The sequence below is a fragment of the Myotis myotis genome, unplaced genomic scaffold (assembly GCF_014108235.1).
Source record: "Myotis myotis isolate mMyoMyo1 unplaced genomic scaffold, mMyoMyo1.p scaffold_m19_p_14, whole genome shotgun sequence".
Lineage (NCBI taxonomy): Eukaryota > Metazoa > Chordata > Mammalia > Chiroptera > Vespertilionidae > Myotis > Myotis myotis.
Window position 1 is genome coordinate 33,123,133 of NW_023416318.1, and position 25,462 is coordinate 33,148,594.

At 47.5% G+C, this 25,462-nt stretch overlaps 1 protein-coding gene across 6 annotated transcripts in view; it reads left to right on the forward strand.

The window, feature by feature from the left end:
• Positions 1 to 25,462, forward strand: part of THADA (THADA armadillo repeat containing) — a 299,278-nt gene that overhangs the window by 250,827 nt on the left and 22,989 nt on the right. For 5 of the 6 annotated variants that reach the window (XR_004971855.1, XM_036334726.1, XM_036334724.1 and 2 more), the window contains one exon: positions 1,174 to 1,305. Coding sequence is in view for 5 of the 6 variants with exons in the window: in XM_036334726.1 (XP_036190619.1) it covers positions 1,174 to 1,305 (132 nt within the window). In the remaining variant the exon portion in view is untranslated. Of the gene's footprint in view, positions 1 to 1,173; positions 1,306 to 21,482; positions 21,597 to 25,462 lie in introns of those variants that run through there. The other variant, XM_036334727.1, reaches the window with a different exon arrangement.

The following is a 25,462-nucleotide window of genomic DNA, read 5'->3' on the forward strand; positions in this document are numbered from 1 at the left end:
TAGGGAGAGGATGGGCTAAGGAGAGCTCTTAGGACAGAGCTGGTTCTCCATTGAAGGCCAGGGATGTAGAGTGGCGGGCTTCCTGGGCCCTCCACCGTGATCCTCCACAAGCCTGGTCCACTCCATCTGCACATGTGCCCTTTCTGTGAGACCCTGCCCACCTCCCTCATGAAGTCTGCTTTGGTTACACCGGTCCACTGTGATCTCTCCCTGTGCTGAGTCCCAGCCACACATTTCCATCCCTGACTTCTCATTGCCCTGTGTTCTTGACTTGATGTTCTTTTCAGGTGCTCAGAGATAAACACTCTCTTTTCTGGTTCCATGGTCCACAGCAGCACCTAGCAAGGGACTAGACCAGTGGCTTAGACCAGTGGTCGGCAAACTGCGGCTCAAGAGCCACATGCGGCTCTTTGGCCCCTTGAGTGTGGCTCTTCCACAAAATACCGACTTCTGTGCATGGGCCACGAAGTTTCAGTCACACTGTACATGCGCACCCGCACGTGGTATTTTGTGGAAGAGCCACACTCAAGGGGCCAAAGAGCCGCATGTGGCTCGTGAGCCGCAGTTTGCCGACCACTGGGCTAGACAGAGTCCCTGCCGGGGGGTAATGGCGGTCAGGTAGTAGGACCCACAGAGACATGATATGGGAACCTATATCCTGGTTCCTGCCCTTTTTTCCATCCTTACCCCCAAAGCATAATCTTGATTGAAACTTGCTTTCAGAATATATAAGCTCAGTCACTCATATCAACACTGGGCTAGTTTCCCCAAAGCACCCTTGATGCATAATGTTTCATTCCTGATAATTGTGAGTCACTGTGGACAGCTTAGGCCCAGGGCCTTAGTCAGCCAGGCCGCACCTTCTGGGGGGCCTTGCCTGGGACTGGTTGCCTCCAGAAACCTTCATCCCTCAAAATAAAAAAAAAGAAGGAAGAAAAGACACTTTAAAACCTTCCCCCTTAGGGCGCTCTCTCTCTCTCTCTCTCTCTCTCTCTCTCTCTCTCTCTCTCTCTCTGTTTTTCTGACTCTCAGATTGTCCTTTCTTGGAATACCCAGGAAAACAGGATTGACAGTTGCTCATTAAATACTGTCCTCCACCATGCATTTGAAGTGGTATTTGTACCTGCTTGTAAATTGCATCCTAGGTAACTGGATTCCTTTCTGTCACCTTAGGACTGCAGGATACACTTGCCCTTTGGAGGTGTGTCCTCACCCTCCTGCAGAGTGAGGAGCCAGCTGTCAGAGACGCCGCCACGGAAACAGTGACGACCGCCATGTCCCAAGGCAACACCTGCCGGTCAACAGGTACCTCCTTCTCTTCCACAGTGCCTACTGCTCTTAGACAGGGGTTGGCACTCTTTTTTAGTAAAGGGTGAGAGTGAACATATCAGGCTTTGTTGGCCATTCAGTCTCTGTCTGTCTCTGAAACTGCCAATTTAGTGGGAAAGCAGCCTTAAACAACAGGTAAACAAGTGGGCATGGCTGTTCCAATAAAACTTTATTTACAAAAACAGGTGGCTGCCGAGATTTGATCTGCTAGTCATAGCTTGCTGACTCCTGCTCTAGGATACCATAGAGAAAAATTATTTTCAAAGATAGAAATCTAATAAACAGTGCCTTTTGTCAGTTACACTGTCATCCTTTTTAATAAGGCCAAGTCTTGATTATCTGTGTGGTTACATAACCCAGACATCATAGATTCCTCATTGTGTTCCTCCGTGCGTTTTTAAACAGTACAGAAACAGACGCATTAAGTCTAGAGTCTCCATTTTGTGCCTTGGCTTCTCTTTTTTAAAAAACTTTATTTATTTATACATTGATTTTAGAGCGAGAGGAAGTGGGGGAGGGGTGAAAGAGAGAAACATTGATTTGTTATTCCACCAATTCATGGATTCATTGGTTGATTCTTATATGTGCCCTGACTAGGGACTGAACCTGCAACTTTGGGGTATCAGGACGATGCTCTCACCAACTGAACTACCCAGCCAGGGCCCTTGGCTCCTCATTTGGTGGTGATATTAACCCAGGAAGTAGGAGAGGAGCAGCCTAGGTGAATAGCTCTGAGTTCATAGCCCTGGGGCCCTGGTTATCTGTATATGAGAGCAAATGCTGTGGAAACAAAAGGGAATTTTGGCTGTAGGTAGAAAATGGGCTTCTGGATGGAAGGGATAGGAGGCAAGGTCACACCTCTGGACAAATGGCCATCCGAGAGGGTGACCTCTCTGGTGCATTTGGGACTGGGTATCAGGAAAGATCTGAGTCAGCCGTCCCAAAGAGAAGCAAAAACATCATTTTGAGGCAAGGGCATCACAGCTGAGAAAAGAAATTTGCCTAGTGGGCAGCAGAATGGGAGTCAAAACAGCCAGACAGTGTTTGTAACCAGCTCAGGGCCCCTCATCCCCATGGTTAGGGCTGCAGCCCCTAGAAGCTTTCCTTGGAATGAGTGACTTTCCCAGCGCCTCAGCCCACCGTTGTAGTGGTCTGGGTACTTTTCTCTGTACATGTGAGAGAAGCTAGTTTTTAAATAATCTCTCAGTGGCACTACTCTAGAGCAGGTGTAGCCACAATCAGCTTGGCCTCTCCATGGGAAAACATTCAGATTTGTGATGTATAAGTAGCCTTCTCCCACCCCCCACCCCACCCCTGATCCCAACCTGTCCAAGTTCCTCAATACCTAAAATTCTGCCATTATTGATTCTTTTTCAAGTTGTGGGCTTTCCTTAAAAGGACACCCAGGACACCCGGTGAGTCCTCAGTTAACATTTATTTAGTGGCATATAATACTAGATTTCTCTAGGACCCTCTCCACCAAAGCTGGAAAGAACATTTCATAGTGGAATTCTAGGTGGACTTCTTCCCTCCTAATCTTTATAGTGTTTGCCCTACTATTATTTCAGAATTTTTCCAAATTTATTTATAGTAAACTTTATTATCATCTTCTCCCTCCTTCTCTGAATTTTTTCTCAAGAAATAGAAATCAATAATTACTTATTAAGTTCCTTTGCATGTGAAACTCCATATGTGAAAACCTCTGAGGGAATACTAAATATAAAAGGCTACATCCATCTTTGCATTCCTTATCTTAGTCTATAAAAAGGGAATTATGGTGTGAAAAAACAAGAAATCTATAGCAACTGAATATAGTATCGTTTGTTACCCTGGAGCAGACCTGTACTGGAGGGGTGAAAAGCCATATAGGAAATTATGAGAATAACTGACAACATCGAAATATTATCTAGAGATTAAAATCAGTGTTACATTTCCTGAATTTGATGGCTATGTGTGGTTTTGTAAGAGAACATTATTGTTCTTAGGAAATCCACAACTGAAATATTAAGTAGTAAAGAGGCATTAACACCTATAACTTACTCTCAAATGGCTCAAAAAAAATAAAACTGTGTGTCCATATAAATAGTAAACACAGTATTGTAATTTCTATAGCTGTATCTTTTCAGTATGCTTGAAATTATTCCAAAATAAAATGTTTTTTTTAGTCCAATTCCACAACTACAAAAGACCAACACGGTATATAGACCAGACCATCTGACTGGTTTATCAGCAATTCACCCCCCATGTGACTCCTGTAATTTCTCCCTAAATTATATATTTTTTAAAAACCCTTTTTTGTTTAAACACATTTTGAGTGAATTTTTGCATCCAAAAAAATTAAACTCAAGCCATATTCTTCAGATTCAAAGGTCTCAGCAACATAAGGTCACTGTGTGGGGACACTGAGCAGTTCCCCCGGTGTGCCCTGTGCTGCCTGATAGCTCCCCTCAGCCAGAACCTCCTCAACACAGCTTGCTTTTCTTTTCTTTTTTTAAAATATATTTTTATTGATTTCAGAGGTGAAGGGAGAGGGAGAAAGAGATAGAAACATCAGTGATGAGAGAATCACTGATTGGCTGCCTCCTGCCGCCTCCCACTGGAGATCGAGCCCACAACTCAGGCATGTGCCCTAATTGGGAATCGAACCATGACCTCCCAGTTAATAGGTCAATGCTCAACCACTGGTCCACACTGGCTGGTCTACACAGCTTGATTTTCTTAAGCGAAAAATATGCATCTGTTTGCTTTAGACTGAAAAGTAGCTGAGAACTGAGGATCACCCTGATTTTTCACTGTAGTCAGATGGTTAACCAGCTGATTTATCAGAACAGTATTGTCTTATTTTGTCATCTCGCAAGGATATCAAGCAGCCAGTGGCAACTTTCCACATTCCTTGCTGTTCCAAGTTATCACTATTAAATCTTGACTTCCTTGGAAATATATGTCATTAATTTTTGTCCCCAAATCAGTGGTTTAATAAACGTCACAGTGAAATAATATTATTAAACTCTGTTAATATTTAGATCTTTTTTGAGTGGTGATGGGGGTAGTAGACTCAACAGGATTTGGGGCTGGTCCTGTGGGGAGTGGAAGACAAGTGGAAGCAAAGATGACTTCAAGGTTGCAAACCTACCAAGCTGTGCCTCTGGCACTGATGTAACAGTTAGGCTGTGGCATTCCAGGAAGTCAAACTACTGGGAATCGGGAAAGGCACTCAGGGGCCACAAGTCACTGCGCTCTGGGACAGAGTATTCCGTGGGCTGTGGAGAGATGGGCAATGGAAATTGAGAGGGCAAAGAGGGACCTTTATCTGCCATAGGAACAGAATGAACTGTCCAGCTCTGCCCTGCCCTCCCCACAAACTGCACAGTGGGCCTGGAAGCCCAGCACTCCTTAATGGGCCCCATTATTGATCCCAGGAGGCACAGGCTAGAAACTGTCGAAGAAGAAGAGGAGGCAAACATTAACCGTGGTTTATCACCCTAGCCTGTCGCCTTGAACACAGTTGGCCTCAAGTGTAGATTTGTGGAATGAATTTGTCAGTGACTCTGGAAGGCCAAGGGAAGTAACTCTGTGTTTACATAGCTCTGTGAGGATGGATTTGTTACCTCTTTTGCCTCCTGATTTCTCCTGCTGTCCACGGGTCACCTGGAAGGTGAAGCTCACAGCCTATTAGCAACATTCTGAACACCACCTGAGCTCCCCTCCCTTTGGAAGGAGGACTTCAGAAAGCCCCACAGTGGGACCTGGCCACTCCTTACCTCCCACTCTGCCAGCCGGCGTGACTCAGTGGTTGAGCATCAACCTATGAACAAGGAGGTCATGGTTCAATTCCCGGTCAGGGCACATGCCTGGGTTGTGGGCTTGATCCCCAGTGGAGGGTGTGCAGGAGGCAGCTGATCAATGATTCTCTCTCATCATTGATGTTTCTATCTCTGTCTCTCTCCTCCCTTGCTCTCTGAAACCAATAAAAATATACAGTGGGGCCTTGACTTACGAGTGTCCGGACTAACGAGTTTTTCGAGATACAAGCAATCTCTTGGCCACTTTTTTGCTTTGAGTTGAGAGCTAAAATTCAGGTTACGAGCCAGCTTCAGATACCCCACCGCTAGTTGGTGCAGCGAACGTCACAGTGAACGCCACAACATCAGCCCAGCATCACGTGTCTCACTCGTTCACTTTTTGATTTGACATACGAGTAATTTGAGTTACGAGCTGCGTCACGGAACGAATTAAACTCGTAAGTCAAGGCCCCACTGTATATGTATTTTAAAAAGTGGCCTTTCTAGGACTCAAGTGCAGGTGACTGAACTTTGCAGCCAGGGGAACAAGTGTTTGGGCAGGACTCCACGAGAGGCCCCCTTCCTCCTTTCCCTGCTCTGACTTGACTCCAAGCCTTGAAATGCTCTGGAAAGAGCTCTAGCTTCAAGAACAGGAGACACTCAAGGCCGTGGACTCTGCGGTTCCCACTTCCCTGGGCTCCCCCACCTTCCACTCAAGCAGCTCCCTAGTGTCTGTTTTAGGCAATAGGTCACGTCAGGTTTCATTTGAACGAAGACAGCCATGTGAGGAAAACAACCTGGACAACATTTAAATCACTGAATTTGAGTGCTTCTCAAGTTAAGCAGACAGAGTTCTGGGGGGAGTAGCAGGAGAGGAACTCCTGAAGGGCCCAACTATAACAGGCTGCTTTTGGAGAAAGGGGGGATGAAAAAACACCTTTAAAAAATCTCTAGAGAGCTAGAAAAATGGCCAGATCCATCAATTGGGGGTTTATCCCGGGACCTTACCTCCCAGCAGGGTGTTTGGGCCTTTCATTTCTGTAGAGCCCTTTGACTCCAGTGCAGGTTTTTGGCAGCTTTAAGGTACTGTGCTGCAGTCAGACTTGAGGACTCCGGGACAGAAGGACAGAAGGCACAGACCTGAGGTGTCCCGCAGGGGTGGCTAGATCTGGAGACCCGCAGGTGGAGCCCTACATGCTCGCCCAGCAGTGGAATGGGGTTCTGTGAGCTGGAGGAGTGGGGGCAGGGCAGCAGGGTGTGGCTTTCTAAACCCCTCCCCAGACTCCCTGCCTCCCAGCATGGGGTCTCCTTCCATCCAGGAGGTCTAATTCAGGAGGCCTCCTCCCTTTCCCCAGTTCCATTTGTGAGTTTCAGGGGGAAGTTTCTGATAACCAACAGTGGGCTTTCGCTGATGCAGGGTAAGAATGAGAAGCCAGTTAACAAGGAGGCCCCCAAAACCTCAAACCCATTGTCAGTTTAGGTTCCAGAAAAAGGACTTCTTGGTAGAAACTTTGTTTTAATTGAGATATAATTGACATATGAGATAGACACTTTCTTACAAAAAAAAAAAAAAAAAAGACAAGAGACAGAGATGGGAGGGAGAAGAAGGGAGGCAGGGGAAGCAAGGGCTCAGCCAAGCACAAGTGAAGGGGGGAAGGTGGTGGCAGTTTTCCTCCTTGGAGTACTGTCTCCAGGTCCTTCTGTTCCCTCCCTTCCAGAAGGCCCCTTACCCACAAAAGGGCCTGTAAAACCTGCTGATTCTGCCAAATATAAATGTTTAGTGGTAAAGTATTAAATCCCACCTTTTCTGCAACAGCCGGCCATCTAGCATCGCCCTCTCCTCTGCATCCCTGTGGCATTTGGTTATTGTACCACCCCAAATAGCCCTTGATTTTCTACTCTTTTATTATTTTCTCTTTCATGTGCTTGATTTTGTTTTATCTTCCCAACTTTCCCATGGGCTTAGAGACTGACTTCCATTAGGTACACAGTGGGTGGTCAGTTTGTGTCGGTGGACTGACCTTTCACCAGAGCAGGCCACCTAACCGGAATTGTCGTGGTCAGTCCCAAGTTCTCTAAGGAGCTTAGGGTGCCCTTGGAAACAAGAATGAGCTCGAAAACAGGCACACTGACCCTCCCTGCTAGAACCAGCTCAAGGGGCAGTGGTTTTCATTGCTTCCTTCGAACTGAGTGACTCAGTCTCTGGGTCTGAGTCTCAGGCTGCAGGGGCCCTGGCCCCGGGTTTACTGGGAGACACCACAGTAGCCTCTGTGCTTGGTGTGGGGACCCATAGACTCCGAAATAATGACAGAGCTTAGCAGGGAGGTGGGAGGGTGGAAACAGGAGCAGCAGGTAGAAAAATTGAGACTCAGAGGTTAGAGAATGGGGCAGGAAGCAAGCGGCATTGTGGGGCTGAGCAGAAACAGTCACATGGGCCAGGTGAAGAAGAAAATACCCAACTCCTGCTCAATTTCCCCCAAAATGTGCTCCTGCTGCACACCCCTCCCCCCTTGCACACATACACACGTGCACTGTCGTCACCCACACGGAGCTGAAGAGCCAGCAGGAGAGGACGTACACCTCTCACAAGCTGCTACCCTTGAGCAAGCAGCCAGGGAGGCTGGGTCACGGTGACATTACACTGTGGCCCCACGGTGACCTCGTCAGCCAGCCCTGGACCTGTGGGACTTGGTGCTGAGTCACAGATGGTTCCACCCTGGAACCTCTGAAGCTGCCCACCCAGCACCTGCCCCGTGGGAGGCCCTGTGCGTGTTTCAATTCCTGCAAGTGCAGGGGGTCGTGTCCTGGAAAAAAGGCTCCCTGAATGTGGCTCCCTCCTCCGTCTGCCTTTCACTAGGGTTTTTTCTAAGCCCCTCGGATACAAGTGTCTTTTCTCCTCTGCAGTACCAGAGCCTGGCCCCAGCCTCCATTTTAGAGAGCCTGTAAGCTCAGGGATACACTCTTAGATGTGTGTGCCAAGTATGTTCTTCTGGAGAAGAGCAACCCAAGAAAGTTAAGAACCACTACACTAGAATGTACCCTCAAAGCTGTCTCCAAGCCTGACCTCACTTCCTGAAACAGCTCATCTTACCTGCCCCTCTGATTTCTTTGTGCCTATTTTAAAATTCTAAGTTGTTTTCTCACTGCTCTTCTCACATCTCCCTAGATCAGGGGTGGGCAAACTTTTTGACTCGAGGGCCACAATGGGTTCTTAAACTGAACCGGAGGGCCGGAACAAAAGCATGGATGGAGTGTTTGTGTGAACTAATATAAATTCAAAGTAAACATCATTACATAAAAGGGTACGGTCTTTTTTTTTTTTTTTAGTTTTATTCATTTCAAATGGGCCGGATCCGGCCTGCGGGCCGTAGTTTGCCCACGGCTGCCCTAGATGGTCCACAGCTTTTCCTCTTATTGTTTAAATATGAAGAAGCCCACCAGCGTGGCTCAGCAGTTGAGTGTTGACCCAGGAACCAAGAGGTCACGGTTTGATTCCCAGTCAGGGCACATGCCTGGGTTGCGGGCTCAATCCCCCATAGGGGGCAAGCAGGAGGCAGCCAATGAATGATTCTCATTATTGATGTTCCTATCTCTCCCTCTCCCTTACTCTCTGAGATCAATAAAAATATATTAAAATAAGTAAATAAGTAAATATGAAGCAAAAGTGGTGACATCAAGTACATTCATTCATTCATTCAAAAAATACTTACATATTGCCTGTCCACCAGGCTTGTTTCGTGTGCCACCACCATCTCTTACCTGGACTTCTGCAAAACCTCCAGCTGGTCTGCCTCCCTCTGCCTTGTCTGCCTGCCACCCATTGTCCACGTGGCTCTGAAAGGGATCTTAGGGAGCAGGTCAGATGATGTTGCCTCCTGCTCAGAACTCGCCTTGGCTTCCCTTCTTAGGATAAAACCCAACTCCTAAAGGAACATTCAAAGCCTACCTGACCTCTCCCTCAACCTCAGCTCCTGCGATGCCCTCACCCTCTCTGGACTTCTGCAAAACCTCCAGCTGGTCTGCCTCCCTCTGCCTTGTCTGCCTGCCACCCATTGTCCACGTGGCTCTGAAAGGGATCTTAGGGAGCAGGTCAGATGATGTTGCCTCCTGCTCAGAACTCGCCTTGGCTTCCCTTCTTAGGATAAAACCCAACTCCTAAAGGAACATTCAAAGCCTACCTGACCTCTCCCTCAACCTCAGCTCCTGCGATGCCCTCACCCTCTCTTTCTCTGCTCCAGCCACAACAGCCTTCTGTGGGGTTCTCCAGCTCACCAAGCTCATTCAAGTCTCAGGGCCTTTGCACCAGCTGCTCTGTCTACTTGGAATGGTCTTCCCTGGTCCACACAGTTGACTCCCTGCATTTCAATCTCAGCCTCAGTGTCATCTCCACAGAGAGCTTGCCTTGACCACTCAGTTTACTGTACCTCTCACCCCCTATTTGCTGTTACTTCACCCCCTGGTTTAATTCTCTGCATAGTCCTTTCACTACCTTATATTTTTTATTGTTTATTTACCTTGTTGTTTGTCTCCCTCCATGAGCACAAAAGGATTTTTGTCTGTTTAGCTTGCTTCTGTATTCCTGAACCCTGGTATTTTTAGTAGATGCTCAAAAAAAAATCACCGTTAGATAACCAACTGAATGAAAGAATGGAGGAATGTATCAAGTTAGTTAAACACAATAAGGAGATTAGTGTTTTTAGAATCAAACTGAGCCTTGAGTTGGAACTGTTTGGATTCAATTGTGAAATTCCCCTGAGATGGTGGATCCTTGTTCTGGAGATTGAATCAGCTGCCCTTGGTCCCACCTCTTCCCAGAGACTTGCCTTCAACCAGGAGTGGATAAGCATCTAGTGAGGCTAGGCCACTGTGGCAGAGCCTGGGCCAGCTCCACCTTTCCCTCACCATTCCTCCCTGTCCCATGCTGGCTGGAATTTCTTAGGCAAGAGTTTCCTCCCCAGGGGCCCGTGGCCTATGCGCCCAGCACGGGAAAGACCTTTGAGTGGATCATCAGGCGGAGTCAGGGGTCTGGGGCCAGTGCGAATGAATCCATCTGGGAGGCAAAGGCTGGTGGCAGCAGCTCGAGAATGGGCTCCTTCCTCCTGGGCCCCTGTCTGGCAGTCTTCCCGCTCTGTGAGGCCAGTGGTGGGGTGGGGAAGGAGAACGTTACCCTCGGATGCCCCTGCTTTTTTTACCTCCGCATCCTCACAGCCACTCTATGAAACAGTTTACTGTTTTTTCCATTTTATTTATTTATTTTAATCCTCACTCAAGGATATTTTTCCCATCGATTTTTAGAGGAGTGGAAGGGAGAGGGAGAGATAGAGAAACACTGATATGAAAGACACACAGTGACTGGTTGCCTTCGCATGCCCCCAACCAGGGCCGGGAGTCTGCAGCTGAGGTACGTGCCCTTGATCGGAATCAAACCCGGGACCCTTCAGTCCGAAGGCCAGCGCTCTATCCACTGAGCCAAACCGGCCAGGGCTTTTTCTCCATTTTAAATGTGAAGAGCCTGGAATCCATAGTTGAAGTCATGGGCCCAAGGTCCTGTGGAAGATTTGTGGAGCCAGAATTGGAGCCCAGGTGCCTGTGTGACAAAGGCCTTGCCCCCTCAGCAGCCTCAAGGTGTAGGAGCTGGGAGTTCATGAGAAAGGGGATGTTGAAGGTCTTCTAAACTCACTGTTGTATTTGAAAGGAAGACACCGGAATCATAACTGAGCAAATGGATTGGGAACCCAAGGGTTCAGACAGAGCTTGTCCTTGGGAAGGGAAAAGAAGTTATGGTCGCCAGGGCGGGTGCAGCCAGGGGTGGCAGAAGACCTACATCAAGGTGGTGGTGTCCCCATTTTCCAGTCCCCTTCCTAGAGGAAGGCACTCACACAACTCGAAGGCTTCAGGTGTGGAAACTGAAGGCCAGGAAAGGTAAATGATTCCCCCGTGTCACTAACAGGTAGGAAATGAGGTCCAAGGCCCAGGCGCAGACACTCAGAGCTGTGCTTCTCTCTACTGCTCCCAAGCCTTGGTCACAGAAAGGGGGTGACGGAAATGTAGGAGTGCCCACAGAACAACCCATACTCCTGGGTTGGAGCGCACCCACCAGGGGTGAGATGGGCGCTGTGGGGGAGGCAGAGGAAAGGAAGCCTGCCTAGAAGAGAGGGCTTGTCGGAAGCCCCACATCCCAGGGATGGGAGAACAGAGTGTTCTGTGAAAGCAGGCATCTCCCAGCAGTAAAACCACACCCTGCAGCCAGCCCTGGCCTCCTGGGCAAACCCCTCTCCCGGGGCTGACTGGGTGTTCACTGATATTGTCAGTAGGGTTCCAGGGAAGGAAACACAAGAAGTACAGCGCTAACTCCCAGGCAGACCTCCGGCATAGCCCAGACAGAGTGAGGAGAGAAGGCTGGTGAAGGAAGACACTACACCCGAACTAGTTCTCTCTTTTCTCATTTATTCCTTCAACATGAAGATGCTTGATCAAGGCAGGAGCCGGTGCCCCCCCAGTCTCAGTGGAGCATGTCACCATGGACCACATTGCCTTTCCTATCAGTGCTGACCAGGGAGCCTGGGCCCTTGATGTGCACCGGTGTCTCAGTGGGTGCGTCACTGGCAGCTGGCTCGCTGATGTGCAAAAACAGATGCAAACTAATGCTCCTGTCTTAAATCTGGGAGCAGGTTGCCACTGCCGCTGAGTACCTGGCTGGGCCTGGTTGCTAGGTTTATGGGATTGTTTCCATGGCCTCCCAGTGACTAAGCCCCAGAGAGACAACAACAGGCTCCTCTCAAGGAAATGAGGGTCATTTTTGTATCATTTTGCCTTCACTGTTGCTGTTCCTGAAAGCCAAGCTCCCGGGCCCAAGGTGACTGACCCCTGAGGGTGACGATAAGCCCACGTTCTGGGGCTTAGGCCATCTGGCGCTCTGAATCAGGGCGGACCCAGTGCCCGGTGGTCCTCAGTCTCCTGCCCTCGGCCTCAGTTCCCCTCTCCTGCGCTTCCTTTCTGACCTCAGGGGCCTGCACTTTCCTCAGGCAGGCCACAGCAGGGTGCGGGGTTCCTCTTTTCACTGTCATGGGCTGTCTTCCTTGTGGAGCCTAAGCCAGTTGCCAGAGTAGGGCCACCTCGCTGCCAGGATGCCCAGATGGGCCTCAGCCGGTTAGAATGACTAAGGAGTCCTGCTGGCCCTTCCTGCACACTCCCCCCCTCCTCCCATCCCACTGACTTATGCCCTTCCCCATCCAAGGCCATTCACTTCCAGACTTTCCAGGGGATTGATCCTCCTTCCTCTGGCCCCAACAGTCAAATAATTGTCAAGTCACTACATAGCTATTGCCCGAGAAAGTACTCTGGCCACCGTCTAGACCAGCGGTTCTCAACCTGTGAGTCTCGACCCCTTTGGAGGTCAAACGACCCTTTCACAGGGGTCGCCTAAGACCATCGGAAAACACATATATAATTACATATTGTTTTTGTGATTAATCACTATGCTTTAATTATGTTCAATTTGTAACAACGAAAATACATCCTGCATATCGGATATTTACATTATGATTCATAACAGTAGCAAAATTACAGTTATGAAGTAGCAACGAAAATAATTTTATGGTTGGGGGTCACCACAACATGAGGAACTGTATTAAAGGGTCGCGGCATTAGGAAGGTTGAGAACCACTGGTCTAGACCCTCATTCTTCAGCATCCTGCTGTTACCCCAGGAGGTGTGAAGGCTGATGTCAGAGGCTTGTGAAGCCCTCATCCTGCCCACAAAACCCTCCAAGTGATCGGTCTCTCACAGTGGTCACCTGGGCTTCCTTGTTCCTTCTGCTCTGTGTTTACTACAAGACTCCACCTTGCAGGAGCTCCTACAGGCAGAACAGATGGATGGTGGCGCTGGTGGTGCCAGGGCATCCCAGGGAGGGTGTTTCTCCGTGTGTGTGTGTGTGTGTGTGTGTGTTTTAGATAAATGTGTAGGTTGGTGTATTACAAACGTGCATGCCTCTCAGGTGGCTTTTGTGAAGAGTACACAGGAGCAGTTTGGAGGTGATGTACATTTGCACATGAGGAGGAGAGTGGGATTTTAGATCTGCTCTGGCCAGGTCACTGATGCATCATGATTAGCAAAAGAAAGAAATGTCCCTCCCCCATCTCAGTGAGCAGGAAGTCCTCACTGTAGTTCAGTAATTCAGCTTTTCAAACGTGATTTCTTGTGAGGTTGGTCCACAGGAAGACAGGCAGGCAGCACCAAGCGAGAATCAGAGACCAAGAAAGATTGGCCTTGACCGCAGTTTGTGTTAGTGTGTCTGTCTGTCTCTCCCTCTCTTCCTCTCTTCCTCTCTTCCTCTCTTCTCTCTTCTCCCCCCTCCCCCCTCCTCCCCCCCTCCTCTCCACTCCTCCGCCCCACCTCTAGCTGAAGTACTCAACTTACTGGAGTACAACCAAGGATCTTGGTTTGGGCATATCTTGAAATGGACTTTCGAAGTGTTTTCTTAGGATCTCATGCATGAAAAAGCTGTTCAGTCAGAGCATAGATTTGGTGCCTGTAACAGAAAGGCCCAAGTTGAAAGTGGCTTAAAGAAGTAGCGGCTTATTTCTCCCCCCTCACATAAAAGGCTCAGAGGCCTGCAGAAGGGTCTCACACCTTTCTTAGTGCTCCGCACTGGCCCTCTTACGATGCAAGGCGGCAGATCCAGCCCCCACGGCCACACTCACAATCCAGTGAGCAGGAGGGAGGGAAGGGAAACGCCCCTGGAAGTCACACACATCACTTCCAGTGGTGTCTTATCACTGGGACTCAGTCACCTGCCATGTGGCTCAGCAGAGGAGGCTCCAGTGCGCAGCTAAAACATCTGCTGTATGTGGAGGGAAGCATGGATGTGGGGAGATAGGACCTTCATTTCCCACTGTCTCCCATCGTCTTGTTTTCACACAGGTGCTAAGGACTGCTTTGCCAGAAAGTTCTAGCTGCTTGCTGAGCACTGGGAACACAGAGATAAATAAGATAGAGCCTCTGGCCTTAAACTTTTGCGAGTTGCCTTCTCAGATGTTATTCCAGCTCAGGTCAACAGGTTTCCCAAATTGTGTTGTTGTTTTTTAGCAACTCATCTATAATAATAAACGGGTAATATGCTAATTAGACCAGATGTCTTCCAGATGTCATTCCAGACGTCCTTCCTGACAAAGCCAGGGCCTGAGGAAAGCCAGCACGGGTCCTGGGTGCCTGTGGGTGGCCCAAGGGAAGCAGCTCAGGTCCTGGGTGCCTGCTGGTGGGCGGAGGAGGGAAGCCTGGGTCCCGGGTGCCAGAGGGAAGCCGGTGCCGGCAGCCGGGGGAAGGAAGGCCTACTCTTGCACGAATTTTCGTGTACCGGGCCTCTATATTTTATACAAAAGGAGTAATAAGAAAGGCAAGTTTTATAAGGAAAAATAATAATCAAAAATAAGAATTTTTATCTAAATTTTTTCACTAACTTGTTAAGTTCAATTGCTTACCTACATTGCATTTCGTAGGACCACACACATCACCCAAAATGCAAAACAAACAAACACAAAAACAAACAAAAAAATCCTATCAGGAAATAAGAGTGCAAAGCTTGCAATTGCATTACCCGTTACTAGAAGTTACTAGAAAGATATCTCTTTAATGGGAAGGTGGGGGAGACCACCTTAAAAGAGACACAAGAATAGGGACATGAGGAGAGAGTCCAGAGACCATCTGTCTGCACACACCTGCCCTGTCCTCCGCTACGCTGTTACCACATTGGTCTTCTGCCTGCCGTGTCCTCACCCGCCGATGCGCGTGGAGCTGGTACTACAGGCCCAGCCTAGACCCTTTCCCACACCACCTTCCAGGCCTTTGTATTCTCTTCTCTCCTCTAAGACTCTCTTTAGCTCTTGTAAGCACATTGTGTAGCTCTTACAGTGTTTCTTGGTTATGATCCCACCCAGGCCATAAGCTTTCTAAGGGCGGGAGCCGCCATCGCATGGTAAATTCTTGAGTAGGTCACGTTGAGTTGGCATGTTGCTCCTGAAGGACAGTGGCACTTTTTCGGGCGGTGAGTATGGACATGGGTTTGCGGTGGGCAGCTCCACTTGGGTCGGAGTCCCCTGCCCACCTCACAACCAGCCCACGGGCCCCCAGGGAACCAGCGCCAAGCCTTCAGGGTCAGGTTGGATTGGGATGTGCCGGCAGGAGCTCCCGGCAGTCCAGTTCCATCCCACCCGAAAATGACATCCTCTTCCTCCCCTCAGCCAGTCCTAGAGCGTGGTGGTTCTGCCTCAGGGTTGCACGTTAACTTTTTTCAAAAGGAAAAGGAAAAAAATCAGATCCTTGCCCGCTCCTCCTCCTTAATCTGTTCCAAATGAGAGCTGTGAGGGGAAAACTCCCTGACCTCCTCTGTTAAGCAAATTGGTTTCTGCTGTGGAGTGGGGCTGGGGCGGGGACTGGAGTTAGGAAAATATATGGAGCCTGACATAAAGGATTCGGTTTGTGTTTGGAAAAGGATTCGGGTTGTTTGCAGGTTTTGAGTTACCGCTTGGGCGTGTTTGAAGAAGCAGGAGTGAACGGCACCTCGGCCCACAGCCTTGTGGGCTTTTCATTCAGCCTCCTGTCTGGGCTGGTCCCTGTTCCAGATGCCTTGCTTGACAGGCTGACCGAGAAACCTTCCTTCATAAATAACACTTGGGGGCGGGGGGGGGGGGGGGGACAGGAGTGATAACAGACATTTTAAGTGGGAGCCGAGCTGCCTTCGGCACTTAGGAAAGGCTGTGCATAGGCCTGGCTCTGGAATGCGCCTCCCCACGGCTAGTGAGTGCTCTTCAAGTTCTCAGTTTGGTTACTCTCATTTTATTATTCCTGACCTCTCTAACCAGCAGGATGATTGAGGCTCTGATTGTGAGCGCTGTTTTTATTTTTCACATTCTATTTTTGTACTTGAGGCTGTGGTTATAAAATATACACTCAAAAATGTTGGCCCTGCACCCATGAGCCCCAGGAGGCTGCCCAGATGTACAGTGTCAGGGCTGCTCCCAGCTGTGCTCCTGGCCCCACCCCTGGCCTTTCCAGGAGGGACGGGAGGGACAGGGGAGACAGCAGTTGCTGTTAAGAGACTGGTCAAACCATGAGCAGAATCTTGGCCAAGTGTTTTCGATTGGACTCTGAGAAATTGGCAGGAATATTTTTCTGGTGATTTCCCAAGCACACAGCGAGGAGTCAGAACCCTTAGAAGCAGAATTCCCAGTTTCAGAGAAAAGGTTCATTCATCTCCATGTGTACAATCCTCCTGCCCTCCCCCCACCCCCTCCCCATCCTCCCTCACCATCTAGCAGAAGGTGTGTGCAGCGTGGCATTTAGATAAAAACGAGTGTTTCTTTCATTCACCAGCATTTGCTGGACATGGTTGTCATGTTCATGTCCCTGTAGAATCAGAAAGTGGGCATAAGATTTGATCTTCCTCTGTTTTCCAATCAGTTCCAACCCCTCTGTCCATCTGTCTCTTGCCTTCTCCTTCCTCTCAGACTCCTCCCTGCCCTTCTCTTCCTCCAGCCAGAATAGATCTAGGAATCTCCTGACGTTGTTTCCCCCTTGGTTACAAGCAGCGCTGGGTCTTTTGAACAGATTTGTCCATAAATCTTAGATTGTTTTTCATCTTTGAAAAAGCCGCTTCTATCAGCAAGTCATTATTCACATGGAAGGGGCAGGGAAAAGTTCACCGAATTTCAAACTTCAATTTCTTTTCACTCTATTTTACAACATCCACTCCCCAGAAACCACAGAAATTTTAAAAAATCAGTCCCAATAGACGAAGTGCCCTGTGACATAGCCTGCTAGAACCAGGGCCAGCCACCTGGGGCTGGGAGGCAGGAGAGGGGGAGGGTGTGTTTGTCTAGATTGGAGCTGGTTGGCTTTAATCCATAGGGGAAAAATAATTTCAGAGTCTCAGAGAACTAAGCACCCACTGTTCTCATTTTAGAGTGGTGGATTTGGTGGGTGGGGAGATTTGGGGAGACGGATGATATTTATAATGAAAGGCTTAACTTAGCTGTTACTATAAATTAGAAATAAGGAATATAGTATAATACAGCTAATGGCTGGAGTACTTCAATTCCATGTTATATCAGCTAGGGAGAACGAATTTGGAGCAGATGGGAAAAGAAAGGAGGAAGGGGGTGGGGGTGGGGGAAAAAAACAGATTCCCAGTCAAGGACCTGCCTGGCTCTTTCTGTCTTTCTGCTTTGCCATCCTCAGCATTTTGGTTTTGACCTCCTCCTTAGTCTCATGGTTACAAGGTGGCTGGCCCTGGCCAGGTGGCTCAGTTGATAGAAACATTGTCCTGTACACCCAAAGGTTGTGGGTTAGATTCCCAGTCAGGGCACATGCCCAGGTTGTGGATTAGATTGTCGGCCCTGGTCCAGACATGTGCGAGAAACAACCAAGCAATGTTTCTCTCTCACATCAGTGTTTCTCTCTGTTTCTCTATCTCCCTTCCTTTCTTTCTAAAAATCAATGAAAATGTCCTCGGGTAAGGATTTAAAAAACAAAACAAAACAAGATGGTTTCAGATATCACCCCAATATTGTAGGTAAGAAGGAAAGAGCAAAAACATACAATTTTCTTATCACAAGATTATTTTTATCCAGGAAGAAAAAATGCCCCCCTAAGTCCCCAGCAGATATTTCTCTGTGTCTTTCTGGCCAAACCTGGGTACATGGCCATTGTAGCTACAAAGGCAGGCTCAGAGAGGAAGAATCATGCAAAGATGAATGAGATGGACTAGACACATCACCTGCAGCTGGAAGCATGACCTCCCAGAACAAAATTGGACATCTGTCAGCAAGGAAGAAGGAGGGTGGCTATTGGGTGCGCCACTAGGCAAGGACTTATGTGTACCCAGGGAGTGCCAGGTCACAGGTAGGAAACTGGAAGTCCACATGAGGAGTGGAGAATGTGAAGGGACAGGAAAGGACAAAAACTAGAGAGCTGAAGGCCAGTTCTTCAAAGGCCAAGAATGCCCTCCTCGTCACTTGGCTCTCTATGGGAACCTCTCCAGGTGCCAAGTAGAAAACTGAGGAGATCATAATAGTTTAAGGAAGGGGCCGCCAGTGCCCTCTAAAGCAGAGATTTTCACCCTTCGGAGTGTATACAGATCACCTGGGGCTCTTGAAAAGGAGTTTGTGACTCAGTAGGTCTAGGGAGGGCCTGAGAGTCCATGTTTCTTCCAAACTCCCAGGCTATGTCGATGCAGCTGGTCAAGAGACCAGATTCAGAGTCACAAGGCACTAAAGAATATCTCTTGGGAAATAAATGTCCAAATGTGGTGTTTTAAGCATTTTAACATAACTACTCATATAACTGAAATAGAAATTAAGACAAATCATTAGCAGGGAAAAAAGACAATAACTCCTTTTTATGGCAATCACTTTACAAGGTATGTAAATGTTGAATCACAGTGTTGTATACCTGAAACTAATATAATATTGTATGTCAACTATAATCTTTTAAAAAAAATTTTAATTTAAGGAGAACCCTTAGATTGAGTCTCCCTCCCCCCAAAAAAGACCATATCTGTTGTATCTTTTAGGAATCCTTATGTCTGCATATAACAGAAAAGCCAAACAGTGGTTTAAACACAGTGGAAGTTTCTCTCTTTCTCTCTCAAGTTAAAGCAATCCAAAAAGAGTTCAAGCTCATTGTCAGCTCTCAGTCATGAGGGACTCAAGCCCCAGGCTCCTTCTGTCTTTCTGCTTCACTATCCTGACATATGGCTTCCATCCTCAAGGTCACCTCTTGGTCCCAGGTGATCGCTAAAAGCATTAGCCATCCCATCCTCATTGCAGATGAGAAGGAAGGGAGGGAGAGAGGGAGGGAGGGAGGGAGGGAAGGAAGGAAGGAGGGAGGGAGGAAGGAAGGAAGGAAGGAAGGAAGGAAGGAAGGAAGGAAGGAAGGAGAGCAATAAAGAGCTCGAGTCCTCTCCCTTTTGGGGAACCCTCCCATACTTCAGTGTACCTCTCATTGGTTATCTATATATATAAAACCCTAATATGCAAATAGACTGAAAGGCAGAACAACCAAACAACCCAACAGCCGGTCGCTATGATGTGCACTAACCACCAGGGGGCGTGCGCAGAACATGACAGGCATCAGCCATGGCAGGATGGTGGAGCAGGTGAGTGGGGACGCCAGACCAAGGCAGGGCGCCGGTCACTGGCATCGGGGTGAGCCTCCAGTGGTTACTGAAAATTCTTTGCTCCCATGCACTGCGGTCCCGCCCGGCGCTCACACCCACTGCCAGCGCTGGCCCTACTCACACCCCAATTACTTGGTGCCGTCAGTGGTTATGAGCAGCGGCTGCCAGCACTGATCGCCCTGCACGGCTTCTCCACCTCCCCCTGCTCCTGAGGGACAATCGGGGCCAGCAGCCGCCTCTCCCACCCACTGCTGGCAACAGCCCCACTCGCACCTGCTGCCAGCGCCTGCCCCACTTACACTCTGATCACTTCGTGCTGGCCCCAATCACCCCTGAAGGCTTCTCCACCTCCCCCTACTCCTGAGGGGCGATCGGGGCAGCAACTGCCATTTGCACCCACTGAGGGCACTGGCCCCGCTCGCACCCACTGCTGGCGTCGGCCCCAATCGCTCTGCGCCAGCCCCAATCACTCTGCACTGTCAGTGGGTGTGAGCGGGGCCAGGGCCATCAGCATATGGGAACAGAGGCAGGAGCGGGGCTGCGGCGGGGCTACAGTGGGAGGAGCCAGGCGGGGGCACGGAGGATGGGCCAAGACCCGCCACTGTGCCCACCGCAGCCTCACGGCCCACAGTTCCTTTCAAGGTGCATGAATTTGTGCATTGGGCCCCTAGTAACTTAATAACATGGCCATATTCGGCCATAAGATGTGCAAAGGAATATGCTCTTTTGGCTTAGGCACAAGTTCTCTTACTAAGGAAGAGTGGAGCACAGCTAGCTATGTATCACTTCGATGCAAGAGCTATACCTAAAATGAGGTGGAATGGTTGGAAATAAAGGGGTTAACAATACTATTCCAGGCAAATGACAACAAAAAGAAAACAGCAGTGGCAATCGTGATAATAATTAGGACAGCTTGCCCTAACCGGTTTGGCTCAGTGGATAGAGTGTCAGCCTGCGGACTCAAGGGTCCCAGGTTCGATTCCAGTCAAGGGTATGTACCTTGGTTGCGGGCACATCCCCAGTAGGGAGTGTGCAGGAGGCAGCTGATCAATGTTTCTCTCTCATCGATGTTTCTAACTCTCTCTATCCCTCTCCCTTCCTCTCTGTAAAAATATCAATAAAATATATTTTAAAAAAATAATTAGGCAAGCTAAAATTTCAAATTAAAAGTATGAAGATAAGAGGAAAGCATTGGATAATGATAAAAACATATCCACAAAGAAGATTAACAGCATCAACCTTTAAACATCAGATAAAATGGCATCAAAATCGATCCCTCCCCCCAAAAAAAGAATGATGCCATATTAGAAGTTTATTAAAATTACAACCGCAGTAGGATACTTTAGCCTGCCTTTCTCAAACTTATAAGGTGAAGCAGACCAAACAATAAGACTAAAAAGGGTTTGAAATCCATATTCAATAGCTTGGATATGTATAAACCTTGTACTCTACAGACAGAAAATAAACTTCCATTTCAAATAACTACATTACATTTTCAAAACTTGATTATTTTTTGGGTCACCAAGAAGATTTCAATTCCATAAAGTAGGACCATTCTAGGCCACATTCTGACCAGATTGCATGCAAACTTGAAATTTAAAATAAAAATATAGCAACAAAATGTCACTTGGATATTTATATGCATCTTCTAAATAAGTTAGCCTATGACAAAACAAAAATTAAAGACTCTTTTGAGGCCCAAACAGGTGACAACACAATCAAGATTTAAGTTGATGAAACTCTCAGAGAAAATACTTGCAGAGTTATTAGACAATTAAATGCTAACTCATAATATGCAAAGACATCTTTAAAAGTCAACAAATGAAGATAATAGAACAAGAGGCAAAAGATAAAACCAAGCACTTTGTAGAAGAAGAAAAAAGCCATGGTCAGTACACGTATGAAAAAAATGCCAACTAGAACAACTGCTGTCATTTTCCCCATATCCTACTTGCAAAGATTAAAAGCATTGCTCATACCAGATTGCTAAGGCTTTGAAGGAACAGGCATGATCATAGCTGGTAGGACTGTAAATTGGTGCATTTTTAGAGGAAGTTTAATGGTATCTATGGAAATTTTAAATACATATATACACCACTTGATCCAGTAATTCCACTTCTAGGAATTTATACTGTAGAAATATGTGCACATGTGTAAAGATATATGTACAACGTTATTCCTTTCAACACTGTTTATAGCAGGAAAAGGAGCAACCTAAATGTCTATCAAAGGATTAGTTGAACTTTGATACATCCACGTGGCAGTTGAAAGTGATGGAATAAACCTATATGAACTGACGTGCAAAGGTATCCGTGATGTATCCTTACCTGAAAAATGCAAGTAGTAGAACAGAATGTATGGAATGATCCCATTTTAAGCTATAATGATAGTAGTTATTATATAAAAGTGCATAATATTCTAAAGCCAAGAAGGCTATATATTATGAATTACAGCCTCCGGTGTGCACTGGGACCTGGCAAGGAGCACAAATGCCCGGACTGGCTGTGTGTGCAATCAGAGTGCATAGCAGGGCAAAGGGAACGGAAGGGCACATGCTGTCTCCACTGTAGCCAGTTGTTGCCATGTGTCACTTTGCCATGTCCACCCCCACCCCAGTCCTGGCCCAGGACCCAGGAGCAGCAACTCTTTCAGTTTCAGCCCCAAGATGGCCTCTTGGCCCCTTGGCAAGGACAGTCGCAGTGGCCCCTGTTACCATCACTTTGTTATAGTGACTAAAACTGAGTTTAAGCTGTATTTTTTAGCATCCTACGATGTATGGACTGTGTTTTGTTTGGCTTTACTTGTTTCTTTGTGTTCTGCAAGTTTGCTCTCTACTTCAGAACCTCCAGTCTCTTGGGGAAGACCCACACGGGTCAGGTCACCCTCAGTCCCAACATATAGAATTACTCTTTTTAGTCTCTTTAACCCTCGGCAGGGAGACCGGCCAAGCCCATCTCAGCTGTCCTGGAGGAAAACAGCAGGAAATGAACAGCGTAGGGAGGGGAAGACTTGAGAATTGATATCCCCCAGTTGCTGATTTCCATCCTGTTTAGCAAAATCTCGGTGCTGCTTCACTCCTCATTTTCAAAGGTGACCTTCAACTTGATTTCCCTCACGACCCTTTGTGTCAATATTGGGCTGGTCATTGAGGCTCCAGTCCAAAGAATGGCTTAGCCTCTGGAGTAGGGTTGCCACATTTAGCAAATAAAAAATACAGGACACCCAGTTAAGTTTGAATTTGTAAACCACAAATAATTGCTTTTATAAGTATGCCCCATGCAAATTTGGAACATACTTATACTAAAAAGCTATTCATTGTTCATCTAAAATTCAAATTTAGTTTAGCGTCCTCTGTTTAATCCAACGATTCTTCTCCAGTGGGCTCATATGGCTCCCCCACTCCAAGAGTGGGGACATCTGACAGTTTAAGGGTAAGGATTAGTAAGAGTTGTAAGTAATAGTTACCCACTAATAAGCCTTGCCCTTAGGGCACTACAAGTCACCTCCCCAAGATCTACTGAATGCCCCCCTTTTGGTACCTCCTCTCCCCTTTCACTTGTCGGAGCTTGGGCCTTGGTGCCTGCCTCTGGGCTTTCTCTCGTTTAGCCTGTGGCTTTCCCCTACACTCACCTCTCCTTCTTTTTCCTCATTTTGCTCTCACTGGTCCATAACATGTAATTAAAGTTTACATATTTGAGTGTTGGTTATAATTACTAAATAAGGTTTTGTGTTCCTTTCTGTAATTTAAATAGCAGGGAATTTAACTTTTTGCGTGTGTTTCATTTTCCTTTCATTGATACTGGCCTTAAGTTCATTTTTAGCTATGTGAATCATCGACCTTCACCTTGAGCAAAAGAAAGGTCTCCCATTTCCGGAATGAGCTCATAGGCATCTTCCTAAGACAGATGCCAACAGGGAAGGTGGGAATGGAATAGATTGAGTCAGGGGACAATGGGAGGGTCCTACTAAATTGACCCATTCAGGGGAGAAGAAGGCTGAGAAGCCTCCTGCACTGCCTTAAAAGTCTAGCCTTTTGGAATTGGGCCCAGCTGCCCAGGGTGGGCACAACTCTCTCATCTTTGTGACTGACTGCCTAATACTTATCAGTGAGAAGCAGGAGGATACTATTCTGGCTCCCTCCCCAGAATAAGTGGGTTCTGGACAATTCTCTGAGCTCCCGCCGTGATAGAACCTCTGGTTTCTTATTGATGCCCTGAGGGACTCTGATTTCTGTCTACTCCTCCCTGCCTTTGTTTCTCCATCTCCACTCTCCACCCACCAACAAAGGGGTGCTTTTCCATCTTGGAACAGACCTCTGAAGGGTAGTGCCAAGTTGGAGAGACTATAGTGATCTGGGAATCAGAGTCACCTCTATCTTGAACTAATTGGTTCTACTTTCTTGACCTCAGTTTCATCATCTGTAAAATGGGGGTAATCACATATTGCACAGAATAGCTATATTAAAATGTGAATAAAAACAATGTCAAAGGTGAACAAGTTTCCATCCTCAATCCAAATGCTAAATTAATTTTTTTAATGCTAGAAAGCCAGAAATTTGCTATTTGTTATAGAATTGTTTTTATTTACCGAATAGAGAAACTTTATTTTGAAGGTTATCTTTTTATTACTTCTATCATAGATTCATGAACACCTAGATGTTCTTTCCTGTCTCTTCTTTTCAAGCAGGGGGAAACTTAAGAGGCTGAGGGAACAGGTATGTCCCCCCTGACATTTTATCATTTTTCAGTAGAGGGAGTCTGGCTCTTTTCTTTTTTAAATCCTCACCCGAGGATATTTTTCCATTGATTTTTAGAGAGTGTGGAAGAGAGAGGGAAAGACAGAAAGAAATATTGATGTGAGATACATCAATTGATTGCCTCCTGCACGAGCCCTGACCAGGGCCCCATGCCAGGGAGGAGCCTGCAACCGAGATACGTGCCCTTGAACAGAATCGAACCCAGGACCCTTCGGTCCACAGGCCAGCGCTCTATCTCCTGAGCCAAACTGGCTAGGGCTGGCTCTTTCAAAAGTTGGACCTAATGGTTTGTGATCAGGTTGAGGTATCTTCCTTACTCTGTAGAGGAGGCCGTGACGTGCGTTTGAGTTCAACACTTGCCAAATGACTGTAGCCACCCAGAGAATTTTAGATCAGATCTCTCAACTGTGATGGGAATAAAATAACAAAGCCTCACCCACCCTGAGTCTATTGCCTTTTGCTGAGCAAAGTCATGTCAACTTTGAGTACCGAGGCTTTACCCCAGCTGGAAACCCGATAATGAGTGAGGCTTAAGAATCTGAGCTTCCCAGAGTGTGTGGGAAACTGAATATTAGAGGCCACAGCATTCCGACTCCGATACTTGGACGGAGCTTGTGCATTCCCTTGGTTACCACCACTGGGGGCTCCGAAAGGCTCAGAGATTTCGCCAGAGCCTTGTCTCAGCAGTTGCTGAGGGGCCCAGGCCCCTGGTCACCTTGAAGTTCTGTTCAATCCTCCCCTTCGAAGCAGCCCCACAGCAGTGAAAAACAATGAAAAGCAGCCACACCCAGGGAAATTTGTGTCAGGGAAAGAAGGCCACAGCAGGATCAAAGCCTCCGGTAACCCAAGAATTCCTCAGCAGCTGAGTCCCTTCATAATTATGGTTTGGAGATTTGCCAGAAAGCAAAACCACTTAGCATGCCATATTTAACAATGAACAGTTCTCTGTGTTCATAATCGTCACTGGGCAGAGCAAATAGGCACCTTGAACAAAGGGCAGGGGATTTATGTGTGTCTCTGAAACAGCCCGCACTGCCTTAACCTGAGGCATGTCTGCAGGGAGAATGTGGCACTGCCCTCTGCTCTGGTACCTATGAGCAAGTTGGAGAGGGGCTTCATGCCCAGCCCCCATCCCCACCCCCTACAGTAAAAAACAAATTCTTTAATCCAGAACTTTCCAAACTAGTTTAATAGCCAAATCTTTTTTCCTCCTTTGAGTGGTTTTGGAGTTTGGACTTTTTATGTTTTAAATATCCACTAACATTCTGCCCTGGCTGGTGTGCTTCTATTAGCTGGGCTTCGCCCTGTGCACTGAAAAGTTCTATTCCTGGTCAGGGCACATGCCCGGATTGCAGACTCGCTCCCTAGTGGGGGGTGTGTAGGAGGCAGTGGATTGATGTTGCACTCTCACATCGATTTTAT